The sequence below is a fragment of the Neomonachus schauinslandi genome, chromosome 14, assembly GCF_002201575.2.
Source record: "Neomonachus schauinslandi chromosome 14, ASM220157v2, whole genome shotgun sequence".
Taxonomy (NCBI): domain Eukaryota; kingdom Metazoa; phylum Chordata; class Mammalia; order Carnivora; family Phocidae; genus Neomonachus; species Neomonachus schauinslandi.
Window position 1 is genome coordinate 89,414,261 of NC_058416.1, and position 26,276 is coordinate 89,440,536.

General features: G+C 53.5%; 1 protein-coding gene across 1 annotated transcript in view; it reads left to right on the forward strand.

Annotated features, from left to right (window-relative positions):
* TMEM132C (transmembrane protein 132C) overlaps positions 1-26,276 on the forward strand; it is a 205,448-nt gene that overhangs the window by 158,384 nt on the left and 20,788 nt on the right. Inside the window, exon 5 of the mRNA XM_021698576.1 lies at positions 20,468-20,611. Within this exon, the coding sequence (XP_021554251.1) occupies positions 20,468-20,611 (144 nt within the window). The remainder of the gene's footprint in view (positions 1-20,467; positions 20,612-26,276) is intronic.

Genomic DNA, 26,276 nt, shown 5'->3' on the forward strand with positions numbered 1-26,276 from the left:
TGATGATGATGGTGATGGTGGTGATGATGGTGATGGTGATGATGGTGGTGTTGATGATGGTGATGATGATGGCCATTGTGGTAGTGCTCGTGATTATAGTGGTGGTGATGGTCATGGTAATAGTGATGAGATCATCTTTGAAAATAGCTGAAAGTCAGATCTGCTGAATGAGGTAGTTGGAGAAAGAGAATGGTTCTTTATTCAAATGGGTGTGTGAATAAATTGAAGAGATTGCTTTCTTTCCTTCCTTGTGCCCACAAATCCACTCAGAATAGTTCCCAAGGGTGAGCAGCCATGGTATCTCAGACATGGGCACCTCATTAGCACAGACCTTGGCTGTCCAATATGGTGACCAGCTGTTCCAGTTTGCCTGGGACAGAGGCAGTTGGTGAAATTTCTGCTTTGAAACTGGGATAGTCTAGGCAAACCAGGATGACTTGGTCACTCTTCCTCCCAAATTGACTTTGGGGTTACAAACAGGGTGTGTATGATTCACTGCGGTTATTTTAAGACCGTTTTGTTAGTTTATGAGCAGAGATTGTTAACTGGAAGAGGTCTTTTGTCTGAATCTGTCCTGAAGATGAATTTTGTTTGTTGTTCATATATAGTAATTGGGAGATTTCACACAAATAAATCTGCACTTCTGACTTCTCACGGAAGAAACAGATTTGGAATCCCCGGCCCCTGTTCTTAGAAGGCAGTCATCAGTGTAGCCTTTGGATCAGCATGAACCAGGGTTTGCCATATTTTCTACCACATCTGTTTTACCCATCCATGATGCCTTCCAATCTCTGTAAGCATTTTAGTTGAAATAATGCACGCAAGCTGCACAGTGCTTGGCATGTAGGAAATACTTAGCCATTTTAGTCCCTGACTCCTGCTTGGTGATTGTACTTGTCCGCTCAAGAGCACTGCAGTCATTCAGCAACACAAAGGAATGAAGGGCTGATACCTGTTACACCACAGATGGCCCCCAAAAGCACTATGCTCATTGAAAGAAGCCAGTCACAAAGGACCACATATTCTCTAATTCCACCGACATGAAATGCCAGAGACAGAAAGTGACTCCGTGGCTGCCCAGGGCTGTGAGCAATGAGGGAGTGACAGCTAGGGGATACCACTCCTGGGTGTCTGCAGACAGGTTCCTTTTGGGGGTGGCAGAAATGGTCTAAAATCGATTGTGGGCATGGATGCACTACCCGGTGAATCTACTAGGCACCATTGGATTATGCATTTTAAGTGGATGAGCGCTATGGCATGTGAACCGTAACTCAAAAAGCTGGGTTTTTTAAAGAGTGCTAGAGCCTCGTTCAAATACTGCAAATACCACACCTCTCTGAGATAAGGCTGAAGGGGCAACAAGAAACACACAGAAGGCTCTCTGGGGGAGGCTTGAAACAGCCCCTGGTGGGAATGCAGGCTCTAGAGACAAACCGCATCCTGACCCCGGTACCCGCAGACCTCACTGGCACCCACGTCCTCGCTCCCACATTCTGGCAGCAGCCCGGCTGACGTGCTGGGTCCCCCCACACACGGCCAGCCCCATCCTCCAGGCCTTTGCTTGAGCCATTGTCCCCACATGAACATGCCGCCCATCATCTGCTTGCTGATCCACACCAGCATCTCCTTCGGCAACAGTCAAGCCAACAATGGCAGACGTATTCTCTGATCATCCCTGTGATGCTAGGGTCTTTGCCCACATGATTAAGAGAACAGGGGCAAGATGAGCTCATGGTGGATGCGGAGGGCCCTAAATCCATGAGGACGTCCTCATCAGAGACCAGGAAGGAGAAGGCACAAAGGCACAGAGAGAGAAGAAACCTGTGTGAAGATGGAGGAAGAGATTCGGTGAGGCCGCCACAAGCCAAGAAGTGCCAGGCACACAGCCACCACTGGGTGCTGGAGGAGGAAGAGGCAGGAAGGGTCCTCCCGGAGGGCCTTTGGAGGGGGCACGCCCCCGCGGACACCTAGGTGTCAGACTTCCAGCCCCCGGAGCTGTGAGAGAGGACTTTCCTGTTGTTGGAAGCCCCCCGTATGTGAGGAGCTGTCACAGTCGCCCCAGGAAACCCAGACAAGATAACCGAGGGAAGCCAGTCTTTCCCCCTTTGTAAAGAGAAGGAAGCTGAGGCACAGAAAAGTTTCGTGATTTGCCAGGGACACACAGCAGGCACATGGCAGGGGTGGGTTTGAATCGGGGGGCTTGTGCTGTGATCCTCCCCATGGCCCCACCTGCGACAGCCGGGCAGAGACCCGGGCGGCGTTCTGGAGAGCACTTTACAAACAGGGAGCCGCACGCACCCCACCTTCGAAGGCTACTCCTGTCCTTCGTATCGGGATCGTCTCTCAGAGACCCCTGGAGAATGCTCCTTGTTTGAATTTGCCAGAAAAACCATGCAGGAGACAACCTAGTTCTCTTTTCCTTAATCCCTGGAAAGAAAGAGGCAAGATCCTCTTTTCTCCCCAGGCTCCTATCTGTCGGCTATGTCAGGAATGCCGCGTGGGACAAGGGATTTTACCACCAGATTACTGCGTGTGCTGCTCGCAATTAAATCTGCAGAGCTGGGCCAAGGCAGAGGAGACTGGAAAATTTCTCCACTCATTTGCAAAAGGTCTGTGTTTGTCTGAGAGATCCGCCCGGGGCAGCGAGGGAGCCTCTCGGCGGCGGCTGTCTGGGTGTGTGCCCTTTTGATGTGAACCTCACGTTCCCGGGGACTCTCCCAGACTCCCAAGCAGACACCCTTGTTAACAATTAAGGAGGAGGTAATGAAACCTCAGTGAGGAGCCCGCTCACCCGGGGCGGAGAGCCCACCCAACCAGCTGCTGCTGTGCGTGCAGCCCGCCGCCAGCCGCCCAGCCTGCATGTGGCGCCCTAAAAATCTCATTATTCACACACTAACTCCGCTGGTGTAGACGAGGGGCACATATCTTTGTGAAATCCCAGTTTTACAAGGAAACTTGAGATCGTGCTTTGTGAGATACTTCTAATTATATGTATGTCGGTAATGAACTGAAATGGTTGGCCACATAAAATGTGATTTTTAGGTGTGCACCATCAAGCTCCCGATTACTATTTTCATTTTCTTCAGATCTTTGTGTCTGTCTGTCTGTCTTTTTTTGTGTGTGATGGGCCAACATGCCTCCTGGCTGTCCTGTTACCTGTTTTTTTTCCCACATCCTAAAGATTAAATATGATAATGTTGGAGCAATGGTTTCATGAATTTGAGCCAAGACTTAACTGTAGTCATTCATTTTAATCTGAAGTCTTAGGAGAATTCTAATACTCAGTGTTACCAGTCACGGGGAAATGTGATCTAAAGCACGATGAAATCGTGCCTCACGCTCAGGAAAACGGCCAAAACAGAGACTAGGGGGATGCCCCATGCTGGCGTGGGTGCAGGGAAGCTGAGGCGGGTGCAGGGAAGCTGAGGCGGCGTGCGTGCTTGAGCTGTGGCTGTGAAATGACAAGCAGCTGTTGGCGGACGGCTGGGTAGCTCACTCATACGTTCACAAGCCCGCGATTCTACTCATGGGTATCTGCAGACAGGAAAGCACCTGCCCACAAGGAGACAGGTATGCAGGCGTCACGACACAAAGGTATTCGTGATTGCCAGGAACTGGAATCGGTGCAAATACGCCTCAGCCGGGCCAAGCGTGACTCAGCGGAAGGGTAGCCGGGCACCAGGACTCCGTGTGGTGGTAAAAAGGGGAAGCGTAGCCGTGCGCCCAAAAACTGGGGGAAAAGAAGCCGAGCATCCAAATACGACATATTGTAGGAGTCTGTGTGTGTGAAGTTTCTAGAAAAGGCAAAAGTGTAGAGACAGAAAGCCCATCACTGTTTCCCTGGGGCCTGACGTGGGAGCAGAGGTTAATTGCAAATGGCACACGGAAGCTTCGGGGGACGGAAATGGGCTAACTCTGGTTGTGGCCATGGTTCTTCACTATGTAAAGTCTCTAAAAGTCATCAAACTGTACAGGGAAATACGGTTAAATTTTACAGTACGCATATTTCACCTCAAAAGGGCCCTGGAGCAAGCAACAGTTTTGGGGGAGAAAACGCCATTCTGCTTGGAGCCTGGTGCGCGCCGTGGCCGGTGTGGTCTCGGGAACCGCCGGCGCTGGCCGGGCCGCTGTGTGTCGCCGGCACCTGCCTAGGGGTGGTTTCATCCACGATTTACGTGCAGACGCTCCACGGTCGATCCCTAATGATGGCCACGTAGGACTAGGGGGCTTTGTCACAGGTATGGGCAGGCAGTGTTGAAGGAGAAAGCGGACCCCTGTGCCAACAGCCACAGTGGAATGAACGGGGTGCAGAGATGCAGGGACTTTCTGGGCTTGGCTGACCCGCATCCGCTGCAGCCCACAGGGGGAGTGGACTCCGGGTCCCACCGGCGCCTCTGACCCTTGGAGAAAGGCAGGGAAATGCCGTGTGGCCGTGCGTACCCGAGTCACCGTCCATCCACGCAGGGGCCAGCAGCCTGACGACCCTCCGGCGGGGCACCGCCCGTGAGGACGGACCACCCGATTGGGCCGGCAGGATTCTTCCGCTCCTCCACCCGCTTCACACAAGGACACCAAACGACCACCCCCGTTCATCAGCATCTCCCTGACAAAGTGTGGAGCCGCCCCTGCTGCCGGGATTCGCTCCCGGTGCCCGCCCTCTTCCCGAGCCCGACCGCCAACAGGGAGGAGCAAGATGCTTTGGACAGATTCCCTTTTAGCTTGAGTTATCCAGAGTCTGCCCCTGGGCTCACAACCCCAAGTCCCCAGCTGACAAACACTCTATATGATTTTGATGAGCTCACCTCCAGGATTCTCTCCCCACAGCGCACAGCTGTGGTTCAGGGGTGCAGCGTTAGGGACTCGTGCCTCTGCGTTAAGCATTGTCCTCTCCGGTGGTTCCTTCTGAACCAGAGCCGCTGGTGGGGGGTGGCCCCTTTAGTTCTGTCCATCATCGTGCTTGAATGTGGGTGGGTTTGCTGGCGAGCTGTCTCGTGCCCAGGTGCGCACCGCCCCTGCCTTCTCGGGATGACCAGTCATACCTCCCACGGCGGGCAAGCACTGGAATCAGCGAGTCAACATGGCTGAGTTTGCCGGTCATGCCCCACTAAAGCCGGGTGGGGTCGGCCTGGGCTCTCCTCTATCTGGTGACTCGGGTTGACCCCCACCCCCCACCCCCCTGCCTCGCCCCAAGGGGGAGAGAGAAAGCAGAGTTGGCACGCTGACTCTTACCCGCCTCAACCCAGAAGGGACACACATCACTTGCACGCACGTTGCATTGGCCGGAAGGGGCCTGGGGCACGTGTGCTTCCCAGGAGCTCAGGAAAGGGAGAAGCTGCAGGTATGGACGCACAAGGGGATGCACAAGTCCTCTTCTGGCAGGAGAGAGGATCCCAGGAGCAGAAGGAGCACAGGGAGGACCGGCCACGTCCGCCTCCTCCATCATGTTGCTGGGGCAGGACACCCTCGCCCACGGCAGTAACGTTTCTACATACTGACATGACACAAACCTTTCGAGGACAGATACTCCAACTTTGGAGAAATAACCTACATGTCTCTCAACTGCCTCCTTCCTTGGCTCCATCGTAAAAATGTGACCTTTCGGGCGCCTGGGTGGCTCAGTTGGTTAAACGACTGCCTTCAGCTCAGGTCATGATCCCAGGGTCCTGGGATCGAGTCCCGCATCGGGCTCCCCGTTCCACAGGAAGCCTGCTTCTCCCTCTCCCACTCCCCCTGCTTGTGTTCTCTCTCTCGCTGTGTCTCTCTCTGTCAAATAAATAAATAAAAATCTTTAAAAAAAAAATGTGACCTTTCTCAGGGAAGTTGATGTCCCATACTCCACGTGCCATCCCAAAGGACAGTCCCACTTAATAACTCGGTTACAGCGCTGGACCGCCCAGAGACGCGAGGCTTCTTAAATTGTTTTCTTGTTTTGAATGAGTGTTCTGGAATGGAATCTCCATCTCGTATTGGAAGTAAATTGATGGATAAGTGAAGTTGGACGCCTGCATCCCCGTGTGCCCCGTGAATGAATTGAAAGTAAATGAGGTGGGAGGTGGGCTTCCCTGTAGAGACAGAACGCGGAATTACTGGTCTGTTACTGCCAGCCCGCGGAGCTGTTAGCATGCGTCCTCGGGGAAGGAGGGAAATTTGCTCTGCTGCTGTTGAAGACAAGTTGCTACTCCCCAGGATTGATCTGTTAAACGGTTTGCTGTTGTGAGTCTGTTTCTCCCGGGGTAAGCGCTGGTGAGGACGCAGGCCTGCAGTAGCTCAGGGACGAGTCTTGTTAGCTTCGGTGACTGATGTGCTTAGCACAGCTGTCCACGTTGAAAACCCACACGCCTGGGCCCTTGGAGGCCGATTCAAGGAGGCAGACTCCCTTTTGATCAGAGCCCTGGGGAGCCCAGCAGGGAACGGGGATGGGTGGGGAGGTTGCATCTGAATAAAGACTCTGGGAGAGGAGGATGGAGCCATGCGGACGTCTGGGGGAAAAGCATTCCAGGCAGAAGGAACAGCGCATGCGAGGACTTGGTCACGTTCAAGGCACTGCAGAGGCCGTGGGGGCTGGGAGGCATGTGGGTGGGAGAGAGGACGAAGAGGGAGGCAAGGAGGTGCCGGGGTCCACATCTGTCCCGGAGACTTTGGCTTTCGCTCTGAAGAAGATGGGAGGCAGGGGGAGGCTTGAGCAGAGCAGGGACATGATCTCATTCAGGTTTAAGGGGCTGCCCCTGCGTGCTGTGCGGAGACTAGGCTGTCTTGAAATATGGCCCAGCCACATAGGTTAGCTAATGCTTGAGGCCAGCACCATCCTCCCTGCACATCAAAGGGGGCCCTTGTTGGCCGTGGGGTGGGGTCTGTGCCAGGAGCAGACTGTGCACATCACACACAAGGACCCTTTCCTGTTCCCCCGAGTGGGAAGTGAGACAAGTTGGCTTCACAACACCCCATTGATCCGTGCTTCAAAACTCGGAAGGGACACAGGCTCCGACAAAGGACTCCTGTACTGACAAAGGGTCAGTGAGGAGGGGCCGCTCATTGAGATGCAGCTGGGCGGGCACGACAGGCGGAGGCTGTAATTAATGACACACCGTCTAGGAACGTTCGGGCTCGGGACACGGCGTTCTGAGTCACAGGAAGCTGCATTCACGGAAGAAGGAGGGAGCTGTCGTCCGTGTGCCTGTCGGTGCGGGGACGGGGTGCCCTGGGATGAGCCCCCACCTGCTGGTCAGCATCTGCCCTCCCAGCCGTGGCCCCGGGACAGGGCCCATCTTACTGCCTCAGCTGCCTGACGAAGTGACCCCCCAAAAGAACCTTCCTCTGCCCAGATGCCTGAGAAGTGGGTCGCACAGTGTTCAGGAAAGGGGATGCACAAGTCCTCGGGGTCCTGCTGACCCCTGGGGCGGAGGAGTTAAAGATTCTTCATCCCCGGGAAGAGGGCAGCCAGTCACCTGGTCCCAGGAAGGAGCTCTGCACCCCGCCACCCCAGGTGCAGATGCAAACCTCTGACCCACATAAAGCTTGTGCTTCAGTCTTCCCCAGCAGTGGCCAGACAACCACTCCGATGTCCGTCGGCTGGTGAATGGATGCACAAACCGTGTTCTGTCCACGCACTGGGATGTCATTGGCGTGAAAGGGAGCATAGTGCTAACACACATTACCACACGGACGACCCTCGAAAACGGGACGGTCGGGGAGAGAAGCCGGTCACAGAAGACCACGTCCTGTGTATGATCCCACTTGTGGGGAGTGTCCAGCAGAGGCGAATCCGTGGACACGGGGCTGGGGGGAGGGGAGGTCGGGAGGGATGGCTGAGGGGCCCGGGGTTTCTTCTGGGGTGAGGGAAATGACCGGGAACCGGATGTAGCTGGTGGGCTGTCTTTGCCTGTGAGGTCTGCGGTGTCTGAATTATATCTCCGTGAAGCGGGGGCTTCCTAAGGCACGTTCCTGAGAGGTTTAATATATGCATTTGCTTTTCCAAAGTCACTTCACAGTATTTGCAGGGAGACTGGTGTCGGTGGGGGTAGTGGCCTCCCGCCCCCAGCTGCACACCGAGCCCCCTTCCCGTGGCCCCGTTTCCCACCCCGTGAGGGGGGGAGCATCGGAGTACCGGTCTCCCCGCGTTGTCAGGAGGAGTAGCAGGGTCAGGACACGCGGAGACGCCGGGAGCAGCCTGCAGGGCTTGGAGGGACTCAAAACCGAGGTGGCCTTGGGGTTGGTGTTCTCAGCACTGACGACAGTGCTGACAGCCCAGCTCAGTGTCGGTTCACAGGGGCTGTTGGCGTCAAGGAAGGAGCTCAGGGGAGGGGGCTTGGCTGTCAGGAACTGGGAGGATTTGAGTGTACGTCCCCTGGGCCTCAGTTTCCCCCACCATGGCAACAGCAATGCGTCCTACTCTGCCGCGTTGAAGACCAAATGTGGCAAGGATGCACGCGGACGTTCTCGGCAGAGGATGGAGATGCCGCCTGTGGATTTATGTCCCCAAAAGGAGATGATGGAAGTCCTCACCCTCAATGCCCAGGAATGGGGTCTGTGCCCATGACATCAATTCAAGATGAAGTCACTGGGGTTTAATGTCCCACGAGCTCACGTCCCCTCCGGGCCCTTCCACCTCCTGGCCCTGGCTGCCTCTGGATGACCCAGAGCAGCTGCAAGGAGGAAATGACAGCAGTATTAGCTTCCATGTCCCCATCAGCTCTGCATTCCCCACCGGCGTCTCCCAGAGCATTTTTAAAATCAATTTTACCAGAACATCCCGCAGAACTCTGGGGGATCCGTTCAGTAGGAAATGGGCAGGGAGGAGGCAGTGGGTCCAGTCTGGCCCTGCTCCATCCGGCCTGCCGCCTGCAAGCCGGCCAGTAATAAGGTCCCCCTTCCCTCCCTGATGAGAAAGATCATCAGACTGAGCCAGGCAGCTGAGCTGGTGTCTGCGCTCGCTGGGCGAGAGGGAAAAGCACGTCAGTGGGTGCAATTTTGAGGCCGCCCCTGCAACGCCCGTATGTGTACATAAGATATTCTTAATCACAGGATTATGTAAATCGCCGGTCACACCTAACAAAGTCAGTTTGTTAAACTGATGGCCCTTCTCCGGACTCCTCTGCCCTGAATCCAGAACCTTCATTTCAAGCACCTTCACTGATCAGCATACCAATTGGTTACTGGGTGGGCAGTGCATCATTTTAACTAGGATGCCTTGATTTGGGAAAATGAGTGCCCTTTTGGAGTCTTTTTTTTTCTTTTTTTTTTTTTTTGCTATTGCAAATTAAGGTGAATTGTCGGTCTCTGCTGGAGGCCTGCTCTCAGACACAACAATGGCATTCCCACCATCCCCTGCCTTTCCCACCATGCAGGCCACCAGCTAGCACCCTGGCCTTCTCATGGTTACAACACTAGAAATGTCGCCTGTCTTTGTGCATTGGCTCAAGTGTGCGAAGGAACATCTACACGAGTCAGCCTTAGGTTGGCCTGAGTTTAACAGAAAACTCTCAAAACCAATAGCTACAACATAAAGGAAGTTTATCTCACACACCTAAGTAAGTCCAGGGCCACTCCTTAGTTACTGGAGATTTAGGTTTCCCCTATCTCTCTGTCCCACCGTGTTCAGTGAGTGGTTGTCATTTCCAGGTTTGTCTCGTGGTCCAAGACGGCTGCTCATGTTCCAGCCATTGTATTTGTATTCCAGGTAGCTGGAAAAGGGACAAAAAGAACGGAGATTTCCCGAAGTGTCACATAATATTTCCACTTACAGTTGGACTGGAACTCTTCTCAAGCTTTGAGCAGCATCAGGACCACCTGGAGAGAAGGTTAAAACAGGCTACTGGGCTCCGCCCCTAGAGTTTCTGACTTATGTGCAGGGTGAGGCCCAGGAATGTGCATTTCTAAAGTTCCCAGGTGATGCTGCAGCTGCTGGTCTCGGCAGCTCACTTTGAGAAGCCCTGTGCTAAGCCCCCATCACAGGATCACCCCTAGCTGCAAGGAGACTGAGCAGTTTAGTCTGTTAGCAGGGTCCTCTTCCCCCACCCCGCTCCCCAAAACACTGTAGCTCTGTTACTAAAGAAAAAGAGGAGAATGGATACCGAGTGGCAAACAGCCCCTTTTTGCTACAATGTCATTCATGTTTATTTCCTCCAAACCAATCAATTTATTTCTCTAGCCATTGCCTTTTTCGTGTCACTTCTGGGGTTCAGAGGGTTTTTGTATGTTGCTGCCTAGACACACCAGACAGCCACTTTTCTTGCCTCTCCCCAGAAGAAGGGCCATTCAGAAACCAGGTGCTTCCTCCCTCTCCCACAATCCAAACACCAGGAGAGGGAACTTTCTGCTCCAGAGGGGGGCGAGGGGGAACCCCCTTTTCCCTCCTGAGTTTTGGCCAAGACCTTTTTTTTTTTTAAGATTTTTATTTATTTATTTAACAGAGAGAGAGAGCACAAGCAGGGGGAGCGGCAGACAGAGGGAGAGAGAGAAGCAGCCTTTCCACTGAGCAGGGAGCCCGATGCGGGGCTCGATCCCAGGACCCTGGGACCATGACCTGAGCCGAAAGCAGCAGCTTAACCGACTGAGCTGCCCAGGCGCCCGTGGCCAAGACGGCTTTTGTCACTACTTGTGAACCCTCTGCTGTCTTGGGAATTTGGCGAGGCTGTTCTGTCTGCCCAAATGTCTCAGCTATTCAAATCTCTCAACATATTATCCTGATGGGCAGACCTCACCATTGTTTGGCAGGCAAGAATTGGGGGGAAGCTCTTTTTCTTTACTTGAGGAAGGGGGAGCTTTATCACTCCCTGGAAGGTCAGTCCTAGACCCCCAATTCACTGAGTGATCAGCCACAGCAGACTCGCCCTTGCTCACACCCTGGGGATCAGCTTCAAGGGTCTGCAGCCTGCAAGCAAAGCCCATTCCCACCACTCCTGGGGGTCCTGCTGATGATCCGTACTGATCGAATTGAAAGCTTAATTAAATGGGTCCTCCATCAACTTGCAAGCAATGCTAAGTTAGTTCCAATTCAGTTACAGTTGAATGCACACCGTCTTACAGCTGAGAGCTCAGGGGTGATCTGGTGACATAGGACATTGAAATCCAGAGTCACGGCTCTTGGACTTTGTTTCCCGGATGGGGTTAAGTGTTCATGGAGTGGCCACCTTTGTGCCAAGCACTGAGCCAGGGGGGTTGTGTACCTTCTCCTCGGGTTCGCAGAAGATCCCTGGAGGAAAATGGGATTACCCCATTTCACAGATGAGGAAGACAAAGCACAGAGAAGCAGGACCTGGAATGCCACAAAACAAGTGAGCAAACGGCAAGATGGGTGCTCTGATTTTGTGTTCACGGAAGCAATGAGGGTCTCGGCCCCCCAAACGCTGGCAACTGGACTCTCTTCTTGATTTCCAAACCTGGACCTTTGATCTCCCCAGAGCCTGCTGCCTGAGCCAAGGTACCATCCGGCTCCCACGAAGGTCCCTCTGCTAGCCCCGTGGCGTGCTTTGCCGACGGACTGTGCTTCATCTGACTTGGAGGAAGAGCTTGATGACTTTCTTGTCCCTCCATCTTCCCTCTGGGAGGGGTCATTTGTAATGTTGCCTTCCATGCTGAAGTCTGGAAGGGCCAGTTGTAGGAGCTTCCTATTATTCAGGTATTCATATCCTCCCACCTAGAGCTAAAACTGTGTGCAGGGAAGCAAATACCACAAAAAGAATCTCTACCGTGAATTATGACCCACCTGTAAAATTAGCCGCAATTCAAATACCCCTTCCTGTTCAGTATGAGTCCTTGCGCTTTGGTGGGTCCAATGCTTTTTGTGGGTCCAGAGCATCCAGGACTCCTGCAGCAATGCAGATTATCTCAGGGCATACCTGCCAAGTCCGGCAAAAGGTGCAGGTGTACTGTGGGCTGTGAGGCAGGTATCAATGTCCAGCTGGGGACCCAGTTCAGCAGAGTGGGTTACAACTGAGGCGGAGAAAATCCATCTGGATGACGGGAGTTCACATCCACAAGGATGCCGACCCCATTGGTGCAGCAAAGCAGGACTTGACCCCCAGAGGAACAGGATGGGAACAGGAGAGGCCCCCAGGGGAATGCACTGAAAACCCCGTCATTTTAGGAAAATGATCTTCTTGTCCAGGGATAGGCATCGATTTCCCAGAAGGGGCTAGATAGCGAGTATTCTAAGCTGTGTAGGGACACATCCAGTGTCTATTACATATTCTTAAAGCTTTGGCAAATTCAAAAACTATTCTTGGCTCTTGAGTCGATATAAAAGCAGACCGTGGGCAGGATTTGGCCCCTGAATCTTGTTAATCAGTCTGCAAAAGTCTAACGTCCTGTGAAACGTATTTGCAAGGTTGTCACAGACACCTTCCCTTCCTGCAAATATTTAAATTAATTAATTCAATTTAAAAAAATTAATTCTAAGAAGCAGCGCTATGGTTGCCATCTCTACCCCAGCATTGACAATGAATCAGTAAACTGTAGACTTACTGTTAATCCAGGTCACTCTGAGCCGCCTTCCTCAGGGAAGAGGTGAAACTCTCAGTCCACAATCGGAGGAGACCCCAGCAGGACATGCTGGGCTCTGTCTGCCTCCGTGATGGTGGAGGATGCACCTGATGGCTTCTCCCTCAAAGCCAGGTGGGGGACGTGTGGATTTCAGAGTAGCTGGCTCATCTTACACCCTTCACAGGAGTGGACCACTTCTCTGGCCACAGGCGGAAAGAAGGAAGCCTGGATTTGAGTTCCTGGAAGCTAGCAAAGGGTTTGGAGAGAAACGGGAAGTATTCTCGTGCCCCTATCCAGTGGCTCCTCTGGAGTCCAAGGCAAGATGGGCCACCTGTCCATCATACCTATGCTCACCCAGCACTGACTCATTTTCTAGACTGTCAGTGCAGTGTGGAGGGAAAGAACCATATACATGGTATGTACGACACGTAGATCTTTCTATCTGGATAGAGGGAGATCCATTGATCCACAGGCTGTCCCTCTCTGGCACAGGCTGAAACCGCAGTCCTCAGACAGAATTTCTTCCTCAGAAGCCTCAACTTCGCATCCAAAGGCCTTCGACTGATTAAACCAGGCCCACCCTGATTGTCTTAAGATAATCTGCTTTCCTGACGGTCAACTGATTAGGATCTCCCACCTACCTGCTCCCCGAGACAGAGTTAGATCAGCGTGTAGATGTGGATCTCAGCCTAGAGCTATGGTTCAGCCAGGTGGACATGGACAGAGCGGGAAAACGTAACGGTGAGCAGAATGAAGACGTAAGCGGAGGGAAGTCCAATATGATATATTGGTGTAAACCACATAGAACATATGTTTGTACAAAACGTAAATGGAGGGAACAATGCCGTAGTTTCTTTACAGATGTGGGAACGTGATAAAAGTCCAAAATCACAGACACCAAAGATGGACGTCAAGTTCCCAATGGTGGGTGCCTCTGGGAGCATAATCGGGAAACTGGATTTGAGGAAATGAGGGATTTCAAAGTTATGAGCCCTGTTTTCTCTCTTTTACGAAAGAAAAACAAATCTGAAATGCACACAAAACACAGTAACATTCTGTCATCCCAGATTTTGCATGTTCAGTGCTTGCGACACACACGTCCTATTTGTTATCTTCTATCCGTACACACACACACACACGGCGCAGAGGGGTGGGCTCACCTCCGTGTGCTGATTGTCCTGCCCTACACACCTCCCAGTCACGCGGACCAGCCGCCCTCCCCGTCAACACGGACTCTGTCCTGGGCCCTGACAGGCAGCGTGTAAACATTGTCAGAGGTAATCTTCACAACGACACTAATTATTCCCAGCCCAGAAGCAGATGCTTGGAGAATTTAAATAATAGCAAGAAAGGAGCAGAGCCCAGACTCACGGCTGTTCTGTCCCAGGTTTTTACGCCCCCAGAACAGGTGGTTCAGCCCCGAGGTGCACGTTCAAACCTGGTGAGGTCGCCTTCATGCTGCATACCCCAAACAAGCCACCTTATCAGCCCTGGGCCTCAGTTTCTCCATCTGCGGACCGGGGAGATTGAGACTACCTGCTTCATGGGTTGGGGTAGAGATGGCAGTGTTGAGAGACACCTGGCTCATAGCAAGAGCTCCCCAGATGCAACCTGGGGTTTTTATTAATGAGCTCTCTCCATGGCTCGCAGCACATCCGCCTCGAGAGAGGTTGTTTCTGCCCTATCTGGAAGGTTCGCCATTCAGCGGGTTCTGTCCTTGGTCCTGAGCCCCCACCGTTGGTGTAAAAGCCAGGCGTCCAGCCTCGGAGCTGCAGGTCCCACCTCTGGGTATGTGACCCGAGGGTGAGCGGGACCGGGTGCTCCTCGGAGGCCAAGCCAGGCGTGACCCCGGCCGTGGCCTTCCCACAGCTCTCTCCCTCCTTCTGTGCTGAGAGACGACTCACATGCCCTAAGAGGCACGGTCTCCAAGTCTGTGCTTGAGCTGTTCTTAGCACAGTCACAAAGCTAGGACACTACCCAGTCCCAGAAAGTTGCCATCACCTACAGATTCGGCTCCTGCCCTTTGAACCGTCGCCGCACCTTCCCCTCTCCCGCCGCCGGCAACCCTCCATCCGCACGGATTTGCTGTTCTGGACACTTCCTGTGGACAGGACCCAGCACCGTGTGGCCTTCCGTGGGCTCCTTGCACTCAGCACCACGGTTTCGAGGTCCGCTCACAGCGGGGCACGGGCCCGCGGGTCATTGCCGTCCGTGGCTGGGTGTGTCCTGTGCGTGGACGGACCACGTTTGCACGCCCCTCTTGTCCTTCCCCCGGAGAGCATCATCGGGGTCAGCACACACCCTTCCGTCTGTTCCACGCTCCAGAAGTAATTCTGTGTTCTTTCTTTATTTAGAAATTAAAAATACGATTTGTAAAAATACAGAAGACGGCCAAAGCAATTTACATTTATGAGGGCACCTCACACAGCAAAGCGTGTTTTCTCCGAAGCCTCGGGCTCTCTTCAAATTTGAAATGACAGTGATTTAAAGTCCCCGACTTTATTGATCCTTTTGAGCAGAGCAGGACTGAGGTGGAAGGAGGTGGAGGGCGGGAAAACACTGGAGGAGGAGAGAGGAAACGCTTCCCAGTCAGACTCGTGCCTCTGTCGTGCAGGGGCGGCCGGGAAACGGGGTACGGGTCTGCTCTCCTGGCGCTGGAGCCCGCGGGCAGGGGACACCGTGCCCGCAGGGGACGAGTGCCTTCTGTGAGCCGAGTGGCACACAGCTCCCGGGGGCCACAGGTGAGGCAGCACCTGCTCCAGCCAGCCCTGCACGGAGGCGCGCCCCCGGGGCCTGGGTTGGGGGGCTTGAGCGGGTTTCTGAAAGCAGGACAGTCGTGTGCATTTCAATAGTGTCCTCGGCATCTCATCTAAACACTGAATTGGCCTTGACTGAAAAGGGATTTGGGAGGACAACCAGCCACGTCTACCTCTGTGTCTGCTGTATCAGTTCATACGTGTGCGTGCACATGCATACCACACACACACACACCACACATGCATGCACACGCGTATCCCACAGGCATGCACACTGCACACCACACATACACGAACATGCTCGCACGTGCATATCACACGTGTGCACACTCGTACTGCACACGCACACACACGCACGTGCACACACACGTGCACATTTGGCTCTAGGAAAGCTTCTCTCCATCCCCACAACCCCCTCTCCCGGGTCCTTGGGGCCAGATGCACGCCCTCCCCTGCCAGACCTGGCCGACATGCCCCATCCAAGCCTGCGTTTCTCTCTGTTCTCCCTGCTTGCACAGTGTTTGCTGCTGCTTTCCGTAATCCCATGATTTTGGGGAAGCGGGAAACTACAGTCCAATCTGAAAGTGGCTCCTTCGCAGGGATCAGAGGGCCATGCAGGAATTGCTACCTCCTGGCCTCTCGAATGGTCCAGGCCCCCCTTGGAGAGACGGCCAGGGCTCCGCCCCGAGGACTCAGTCCCACAGCCCTGGACACACCCTGCGACTTGTCTTCCCCCAGGGTCCGAGCCTCACCACCCCGGCTGCCTCTGCTAACATCACATGTTTTTATGCCGACGGGTCTGTCCCCTTTCTTCGTGACAGCACAGACTATTTTTCAAGGTCCCGATAAAGGACACATCTTGGCCCCGATTTGCAACATGGTGTCCAGGGCTGTGTTACAGCACAGGACCGTCTTCTAGGGCTACCATAACCCATGACCCCAGGCTGGGGCTTCATCAACAGAACGTTCATGGTTCCGGAGGCTGGAAGTCCAAGATCTAGGTGTCCACGGGCTTGGTTTCTCCCGATGTCTCTCCTCGGTTGCATCCCTGATGTCACTTCCTATTCTTATAAGGACACCAGTCCAATTGGGTTGGGGTCACCCTACGGCCCCACGGAACCTTAATTACCTCTTTAAAGATACCTCCTACCTTTAAATACAGTCACACTGAGGATTGAGGCTCTGGCATATGGATTTGGGGTTGGAGACACAATTCAGTCCACAGCACACACAGATCCCTACCTCAGAAAATCCCAAGTCTAACCTAGAGAGCTAAAACAAGCACCCAGCTCATCAAGGGAGGGCATGGGTGGCAGAAACCAGCATCAAAGCATGCCCTTAGATGCGGAGAAAGGGGAACCCTCATACACTGTTGGTGGGAATGCAAGCTGGTGCAGCCACTCTGGAAAACAGTATGGAGGTTCCTCAAAAAGTTGAAAATAGAGCTACCATATGATCCAGCAATTGCACTACTGGGTATTTACCCCAAAGATACAAAAGTAGGGATCCGATGGGGTACGTGCACCCCCGATGTTTATAGCAGCAATGTCCACAATAGCCAAATTGTGGAAAGAGCCCAGATGTCCATCGACAGATGAATGGATAAAGAAGATGTGGTATATATATACAATGGAATATTATGCAGCCATCAAAAGGAATGAGATCTTGCCATTTGCAACGATGTGGATGGAACTGGAGGGTGTTATGCTGAGCGAAATAAGTCAAACAGAGAAAGACATGTATCATATGACCTCACTGATATGAGGAATTCTTAATCTCAGGAAACAAACTGAGGGTTGCTGGAGTGGGGGGTGGGGTGGGAGGGACGGGGTAACTGGGCGATAGACACTGGGGAGGGTATGTGCTCTGGTAAGCGCTGTGAATTGTGCAAGACTGTTGAATCTCAGATCTGTACCTCTGAAACAAATAATGCAATATATGTTAAGGAAAAAAAAGAAGAAGAAGATAGCAGGAGGGGAAGAATGAAGGGGGGGAAATCGGAGGGGTAGACGAACCATGAAAGACGATGGACTCTGAAAAACAAACTGAGGGTTCTAGAGGGGAGGGGGGTGGGAAGATGGGTTAGCCTGGTGATGGGTATTGAGGAGGGCACATTCTGCATGGAGCACAGGGTGTTATGCACAAACAATGAATCATGGAACACTACATCTAAAACTAATGATGTAATGTATGGGGATTAACATAACAATAAAAAAAGCATGCCCTTAAATGTTTGCTAAGTGATTATAGGAGCACTAACCAGGTGTCTGAAATAAAAATGTCAAAACTAAACTTACCACTGTAGGCTCTATTTCTACAGATGGTCTCCCCTTTGTATCAGTCAGGATGAAGTAGGACGTGTGACAGTAACAAGCAGCGCCGAGTTCTCCAGCATTAATCTTCTTTAAAAAAAAAAAAAGATTTATTTATTTGAGAGAGAGAGCACATGGGGGGGGAGCAGAGGATGAGAATGTCCAATAGACTCACTGCTGAGCACAGAGCCCCATGACCCTGAGATCAGGGCTTGAGCCAAAACCAAGAGTCAGACGCTCAACCGACTGAGCCACCCAGGCGCCCTATTCTTATTTCTTGCTCAGACTCTATACCCGGGGCTGGTCCACAGAGGGGCCCCTGCTCACAATGACTCAGAGCCTCAGTCTGATGGAGCAGCTACCATCTGGAATACTCCTGGTCCCTCTGCCTCAGGAAAAGTCCCTACAGGAACGCAGGTAACTGCTCTCGCCCAGGAGTGACCCACACGTGTCAGCTCACGACACTGACCAGAATTAGCCACACAGCTCCCACCAACCACACAAGCTCTGTGTGGGAAACACAGTTTTATGGCGCATCCCAAGGTGGCCAGAAGCTGGAAGGCAGGGGTCTGTAGCTTTGTCCTCACGGGTCAGCCTCGTGGGCACAGTACAGGGCAGAGTGGATCCAGAGGACCCACAGAAGACACTCAGCAGGTGACCTACACCGCGGCACCTCTCCAGCCGAGCCCACTGTCCTGTGCCATCTCCCTGGCCACAGTTCAAATAGGGACGCTCAACTCGGTCCGAGCCACCGACCCCCAATGCTTCCTCCACCCACTTGGAATCTCTGTGACCGTTAATCCTCTGCTCCTGCAGTTTCTGGTGGCCGCTGAGACACATACCGTGTCCACCCCGTCTGAGTCTTGACGCGATTCAGTTTAGGGAGAGTGTTAGGTGGAGGAGTGTGTGTGTGTGTGTGTGCGTATGAGTGTTTACCTGCAATGACCGTTAGGAAGCTAATCACAATTAACCCACGAGGGAGTTTGCTGACTTAATGAAGCCATTAGCCAAAGACCATTCTGAGAGAGAAAATGTGAAGACTGAGCTCTGAGCACATTACCTGTAATGAACCTGAAAATGGACTTGGGGAATTTCTGTGGTATTCTTAGCATCCGTAATGGCCAGTGTGGGGGCCGCCAGATTGCAGCCCCAGTGTGGGAACCCTGTGGACCCAGGAGCAGACCCGGCAGAGGGTTATTTAACTGCTGGCTGGTGGGCACCAGCTTCAGAGAGAGGCTGGGACTCTACTCATGACTGGTGACTCTTTCAACTGTGCTCTTGTTTAATGCAAAAGGTCATTTCTGTGTCAGTTGCTTCCCTGGAGAAGGAAGTGAGAAAATCTCTTTCCTTACAACTCCTGCTTCAAAGGGGAGCGGTGTTTCTGGAGAAACAGACTTTGGGAGGAATTGGCCCAAAGGTAAAAGGTGCTGATAGATGTCCCAGAGCCACAGACCTTTTTTTTTTTTTTTCATTTTCATTTGTCCCTAAAAGGAAGGATGACAAAAGTGCCTCCAGACTCAAAAGAGACAGTACGTACTTTATCACTTTGAACATCACTACATGTGTGGGAGATGTGATGCTAATCATTTTGCATGAAGTCAGAGTGAACGGGATGAGCCGAAGGCCCCAGAGCTGTGATGGAATGGATCCCGTGGGCAGCGGAGGAAGAGCCTTCGGTTGGCATAAAAGTCTGCATGAAAGACGTCGCCCCAGCTGCCTGGTGTCCACCACCAAGGTCCTGGGCATCAGGGGATAAAAGTGACTGACTCACTGATCTTGTTAGCCGCATGGGAATCTCCTCACTCCCTCTTCCCATAGTGACCTTTTTCCTGGGTAAAGTGTGTGAGTCACAGGGCACCATCCTCCCCTGCACAAGGGATGAGCATTTAGCCCCCATGAGACCAAACAGACTGCCCCCCCCCCCCCCCGCCCCGAGGACGTGGATCCTCAGCAGGGGACCTTGGGGAGAGAAACGGCTGAAGCTGTTCGCTCCACTCCACTCTGGAAATGCTGCCCCTTCCTCCCAGTTTTCAATATCCTGGAAGCGGATCAGGGGCCTGCCTTTCCAAGGCCTGCTGCAGCTTTTCCTTTGACCCTGGGAGTGGCCCAGGACCCAGCTGATAAGAACCTATGTTAGTTCCCAGTCTATACCAGATTAATACCAACTTAACAGATTACAGTTCTGGGCATTGGAAGTTGGAAATGAGTCTTACGGAACTAAAATCAAAGTGTTAGCAGGGCTGGGTTCCCTCTGGAGGCCATAGGGGAGGATCTGTCCTCTTCCTGCTCCTAAGCCCCCCGCCCCATATCTCCTAGGTCATGATCATATCCCTCTGACCTCTGCCTCGGTCCCTTCCCTCACGCCCTCTTCCTCCGACCCTCATGATCACCTCCTATAAAGGACTCTCACGATTCCGTTGGGTCTGCCCCAGATAATCCGGGATAATCTGCCCATCTCAAGATCGGTCACTTAATCACAACTGCAAAGGCCCTTAGACCATGTAACAGAACAGACTCACCAGTTGTGGAGATTAGAGCTCGCGTATCGGGGTGGGGAGGTGGCTTACTCCACCGACCACAGCTCTTTCTTGCTCAGACTAGCCGGAGTTCATTTCTGTTGCCTACAACCCAAACCCAACCAATGCATCACTTCCACTTGGTCTCTGCAAAAGAAAAAAAATATATATCTCAACCGTTGCAGTTGGTAACTAAGAAGATGATCCTAAATAAACTTAATTGTTAAATGTTCTTGGAAAATTATCCCAAAGAATGGCCTTTTTGGCCCAAGTTCCCAAGGGGAGGGCTACGGCGTCTTGTTCTCAATGAGGACCACCTGGCAAACACTTTGGAAGGTTCCCCTTACTGTTCAAGAACACTGACTAGCCCCCTTGACCCAGGTATGTCTGCTTCTTCTGACAGGACACTGAAATTCTGAACACCGCCATTCTCACGGGAAAGATGGTAGCCCTGCCCATCAAGGTGGTCTCTGTGGAGGAGAACAGCGCCGTGATGGATATCTCGGAGTCGGTGGAGTGCAAGTCCACAGACGAGGATGTCATCAAGGTAAGCGCCCGCATTAATCGTCGCACTAGACTGACGGGAACTTCCCTTGGGCATCCCATTCACTAAGAAGGTTCGGCCCCCAGAAATTAGAAATTCAACTGGTTGGTTTATGTACACCACACTCCCAGTCACTCCACTAAATTTTCCCATTTTGATTTTTCCATGTTGGCATCACTCCCAACCCGGTGTTCATCAAGTATGCCTTGGACTGTGGTTCAAACCCCGAATATGCACAGTAAGCAGGTGGGTGATGGCGAGGGGGGCAGTGGTAAGCCAGACGCGCCCTGGGCTAGAAGGACGGCCTGTCCTCGGCTACTGCTACTCGTGGTTGTGAGTAAATGGGAGCTCTGCCCTGCTCTCTCTTCAGGAGAAACCACACATTTGGATCTTATGTAAAGATCACTTCTGTTCCCGCATGGGCAACCAATTAATTTTTTTCATGGGCAAAAAATACATCTGCAGTGTGAGTCCAGCCCGTGGGGCAGCTGTTGGAACCACTGATAGGGCAGACCGTGAACCCTGGGTCCAATCCAGCCCCCTCTCTATTGTGTAAATAAAGTTTTATTGGAACGTGGCCACTCAAACCTATTTCTGGATTGTCTGTGGCGGCTTTTCCATGACCACAGGAGGGTCCCGCTGTGGTGACAAATGCCATCTAGCCCGCAAATCTAACACATTTATTATTTCGCCTTTCCAGGGGCAAGTTTCCCTAGAAAACCCCTGCTCTAGAGTCCTCAGTTTCTTGAGGGAATGACCCTAAGTCTTGGTCTTTCCCACCAACATTTGCAGCGATAATGTACCCACAGTGCTTGCCCAAGGAGTAAGACAGCACGAGGGCTGGTCCAAGCCAGAAATGAACTGTTTGGTCTTTCTCCAGATGTTTTGTAATCCTGGAAACACACCCAGAAGAAAACATAAAGAACCAAGGCAAGCAAGCAGATAATGCTTTTTTTCCCTTTAAATAGGGTCTGACACATAGCGTCAGCATCTTTTCTCTGGTGTTACAAGCAGCACGTGTAAGTCGGAGAGAACCGTACAAACCGCTGAGTGCGGGGGTTAGGGCGGAAAGATCCTACCCCGCAGACGGCAGCCCCCGCTCGGCCACCACTGTCCACTGCTCTCGGAGCCTCGGGCAGAGGGCGGCATGCAAGCGCTCTAGGTTATGACAACCTCCCGGCAGCGACAAGGGGTCCCAGCAACACCAGGAGAGTCTCACGGCTTTCTGACCGTTGCGGGCAGTGTCTCAAGGAAGAGGTGCTTTTTCCTAATTCCCCCAAGAGTGATTTCTGTGCTGATGGTGGCCCCCAAGCCCACGGCACCTTACAGAAGACCGGAGAGGCCTGTGGGAGGAGCGGGGAGGGCATGAAATTCTGAGCCACACTGTCCAAGAGAAGCAACGTGGGCCACACATGTGGTTTAATTTCTCCAACCGTCACATTCGGAAAAGGAAGAAGGGGTGAAGCTAATTGCTTTAAATGCATGTATTTAACCCATTATATGAAAAACATGATCATTTCAACATGTGATGAGTATAAAAATGATGAATTTATTGGCACCCAGTCGTCTGAATCCAGTGTGTACGTAGTAGGGCCCGTGTCCAATGCGACCCCACTTCAGGGCTCCCCGGCCCCCGAGGCGAGCGGCTCCTCCATTGGACGCAAAGATCTCACCTCAAGGGCAGGATTTCGCGATGTCGGCACTACGGATATTTTGTGCTGGGTAATTCCTGGTTAGGGGGCTGTCCTGTGGGCTAAAGAACCACTGCTCCGAGGAAAACATGCTCTGCTTCTGGCTGGACAGTCACCCCGCTTACCCCACTTTCTTGGCGAGGCCGAGGTGGGGAGCAGGCCCTTGGTTGGATCTGGAGCCCGCCCTGCCCCAGCCACGGTCACACACCCCGTCCTCGGCGACCATCGGTCTTTATGACCGGTTTGCAATTCCCCTAAGAGCCAGGACCCCTGGTAAGGAAGTGGGACCCTTTGAAAGGACATGTTCATGCTGATGACTTTCTAGGTGGCTTAAAAAGTCCATCTGTGAGCCTACAGAACCCCCAGAAAGAAGTTTCGCTGCCGTTGTTGACGTAACTACCTTTAGCTGGTCTTAAATGAGTTGGTCGTGGAGCCTTTTCTTACTACTATTTTAGAGAGTAGGAAAAGGGAAAGCTAGTATTACTGGTAGTTCCAGGAATATACTAGAATCTCCCGGAATAGAATCAGTATCTTTAGGGAAACAAATGTACCCGAACTAAAAATTGCCTCCTGAAATGACTTTGGAGTTGGTGCCCCAGGCTGTTGACGAAGCAACGGGTCATCCCGGGTCAGCAGAAGCCGAGTGGGGATGTCAGCCAGGCTTGGCAGACTCGGACTCCGTCCCCAGGACTCAGACTCAGCCCGTGGCTCGGGGTCTGGTGAGGCCAGCGACACTCGCAGAGCTGGGGGGCACCGCTCGGGGTGCCATGGGGGGGCGGGCGGGGAGGGAACGTGTAGTAGGCACCTGCCCTGCAGCAGGTGCGTGAGAGTCTGGATTTGGACAGACCTGAGCTCTGTACAGGATGCCGAAGGCTCTGACATGCACCCTGCGTACAAGCTGACAAACCAACCTGCCCCCGTTTGCTGGCGGAAGACGAGACCCCTGGTCGGAGACGGAGGGTGGCCAGTGTTTCTGCGTCTCCTGCCCGGGATGCCTGAGCTCGTCTCCCCACGGGGTCATGCCAGGGGCCACACCAGGGACCCTTGCACACGCAGGCTCGGTTATGAGAGAAGAGCCCTGGGCTTCGGGGGCCTGAGTCCTTAATAATGGGCTGCAGCCGGACCAGGCGGGCACCTTGATCTGGGACGTCTGGCTCCCAGAGCTGTGGGAGCCGTGTGCGTCCGAGGCGCCCGGTCAGAGCGGCCGATGGACTGAGGCAGAAAGCCTACCTGTCCTCCTCCACGGAGAGAGACGGCACCTCTGTCATGCTTGGCCACGCACGTGCGTGGCCTGGTGCTTTTCAGGGGGACCCTATCTCTGCCTTCCGAGGCTGCTCGCTAGATGGGCGTCCTTGAAAAGACCATTCAGACAAAGGCAGTCGAGACTTTGTAGGATGTGCAGGAGAACCACGGCGAGTTTCTTCCAAAGCTTCCCCAGCTTCACCGTTCCGAGCTCTGCATCTTGGGCAATTCGTACATCCCCTGCCTTGCCCAGTCTCCTTCGGAAAGGGGGACGGTCACGGTCCCTGGTTCAGAAGGCCACTGTGAGGATTATTACGTGTCATCAATCAAGTAAAGGACTTGACCTAGTGGCCAACACATGGAAAGGACTTAACTCTGACCCTGGTTAGCTCAGGGAACCCCTCGACAGCCCTATGCCGTAAGTCGGGACTGCGGGCCGAGCATCTACGGGCATAATCTGTGTGCTATGCACGCCGTTGCTAAAATAATTAGAATTGCAACTTACTTTGTGTGTACCGTTCAGTGATATTTTAGTAAACTTCCTGGGCTGGGTAACCATCGCCGTGACCCAATTTTAGAATATTTTTGTCACCCCATTTGCCGTTAATCCCCATCCACACCCCTCACCCTGGGCCCCCACTAATCTACTTTCTGTCTCTATAGATTTGCCTTTTTTGGCCATTTCATAGAAATGGAATCATACAATATGTGGTCTCTTATTAAAACAGCTCGGCGATCATTTCTAACACGTATCTCTTGACACATCGATGCATATCCATATATAGAACAATAATTTTTTTTTAAAGATTTTATTTATTTATTTGAGAGAGAGAGAGCGTGACGGGGGGAGGGTCAGAGGGAGAAGCAGACTTCCCGCCGAGCAGGGAGCCCGATGTGGGACTCGATCCCGGGACTCTGGAGTCCCGATCATGACCTGAGCTGAAGGCAGTCGCTTAACCAACTGAGCCACCCAGGTGCCCGAACAATAATTTTTTTTAAAATGGGATCACGAAACACAAACGTCTTTTACCACAGTTTTTTTTAACTGGCAAATCTACACACACACACACACACACCCCTGTCAGCCCCCAGGGATCAGTGTTGACCTGCCCGCCCCCCTTCTGGCTTTCTCCACATGGACAGGATCACGCACACAGATCAAACACACAGAGAAGCGTGGTTTGACCCGCGTGTCTTGCAGAGATGGGCCACAGCATTGACACAGCTCTGCCTGTCCCCTCTCGCCTGTGACGCCCCCGACGTGTCCCTGACCAGGTGCCGAGGGTTCTGCAGTGTGCTTGGTGCTCCGCGTTTGGGTTTGCAGGTGTCAAATGTGAGTGGGGGCCTGGGAGCTCCTTGAGCGTCTGTGGGGATGTCCCTTCAGCAGGAGAAAGAGGGGCATCCCAGGGACAAAGGCCTCGGGAACAAAAATAGGGAGGGGATGCGTGACATGGACGAGCAGCCCCAGGACCCCTGCGACCCCCACGGAGTGTTTGCTGTCCCCATCTGTCCCCACGCCAGCCAGCGTCTTCGGAAGAAAGGGGCATCCTGCAGCCGACGACGGGGCGTGGGGTCAAGGTCCTCTGCAGAGCTCTCTGGCTTGCGGTTCGTGAGGTCACGGGATCTTCACAGCATATGTTGAATCACATGCTGGTTCATTCCGGGAGGTGTACCTGGGCAGTTCTCTAGGCACCATTCTGGTATCGGGGCCTCAGTGATAAGTAAAATACATGGAATCGGGCATCACAGTGACGGAGAGGGGCAGACGGAGCCGAGCCGAGTGCGTGAGGATGACAGGTGGTGGTGAAGGTTGGGGCGGCGTGGGGGACAGTGCTGAGATGGGCCTGGGGCGGGGGCCCCTCTGGATGGGGCGGTCTCCAAAGAGGACGCAGTGGGCCCGTTTGCAGGGAAATGACCACTGTCGATGCCCACCGTAACTGCACCCCCGTTTGCACCATGCTCCCCATGCACCCCCTCATGCTAAGGGGCAGATGCTGGGACGCCCCTGCCACCCTCCTGAGGCCCCAGGCGCCGGGGCGCCGCCTGCAGCAGGCTGGGGGTGACGCGACTTCGAGCATCGTGACGGGATTTCCGGCGCAGCCCGCCTGACCTCCAGGGCACGGCCCTGCCTAAGGCCCCCAGTGCTGAGCTAACAGGAGGGTGTAAGGCGACCAGGTGCCCAGCTCTCCCGGGGCCCGCGGTGCCTGTGTTAATTCCAGGACGGGCAGTGTCACCTCGCTCGGGTAGAGGCCTCAGTTTCCCCTGGGCCCTGCGCCTGTGGGCCCGAAACTTCTTCTCTACTGAAGGAGCTGTTGATCCACAAGCTCCGAGTCGTTGGGAAGCTGGGTCTGTGAGGCCCGGGGCAGAGTGGGCAGACTGGGCAGACTCTCCCTGGGAGGGAAGTGCGCCCCCCACCGTCACGCCCGAGGGCGCTGGGAGAAGCAGCTTTATCTCCAAGAGCCAGGGGGTAAAAGCAAACCGAGGACCTCAAAGCAGTTCCTGGAACGCAGGGGGCCGGGCAGCAGGCCCAGCCGAGCCCCTTTCCGGCTGTGTCTCCGCTGCCAAGTGAGGATGCTCCGGCGTGAGCGGCATCCCTGGCACCAGAACCCCGCTGCGGAGACTCCAAGTGCAGGTCAGGTGCACGCCCGCGCCCTGCCGGTGCCCCGCGCCCTGCCGGCACCTTCCTCCCGCTCCCTTTCCGTCCCCTGTGAAACCGCGAGACACCCGCCCTCACC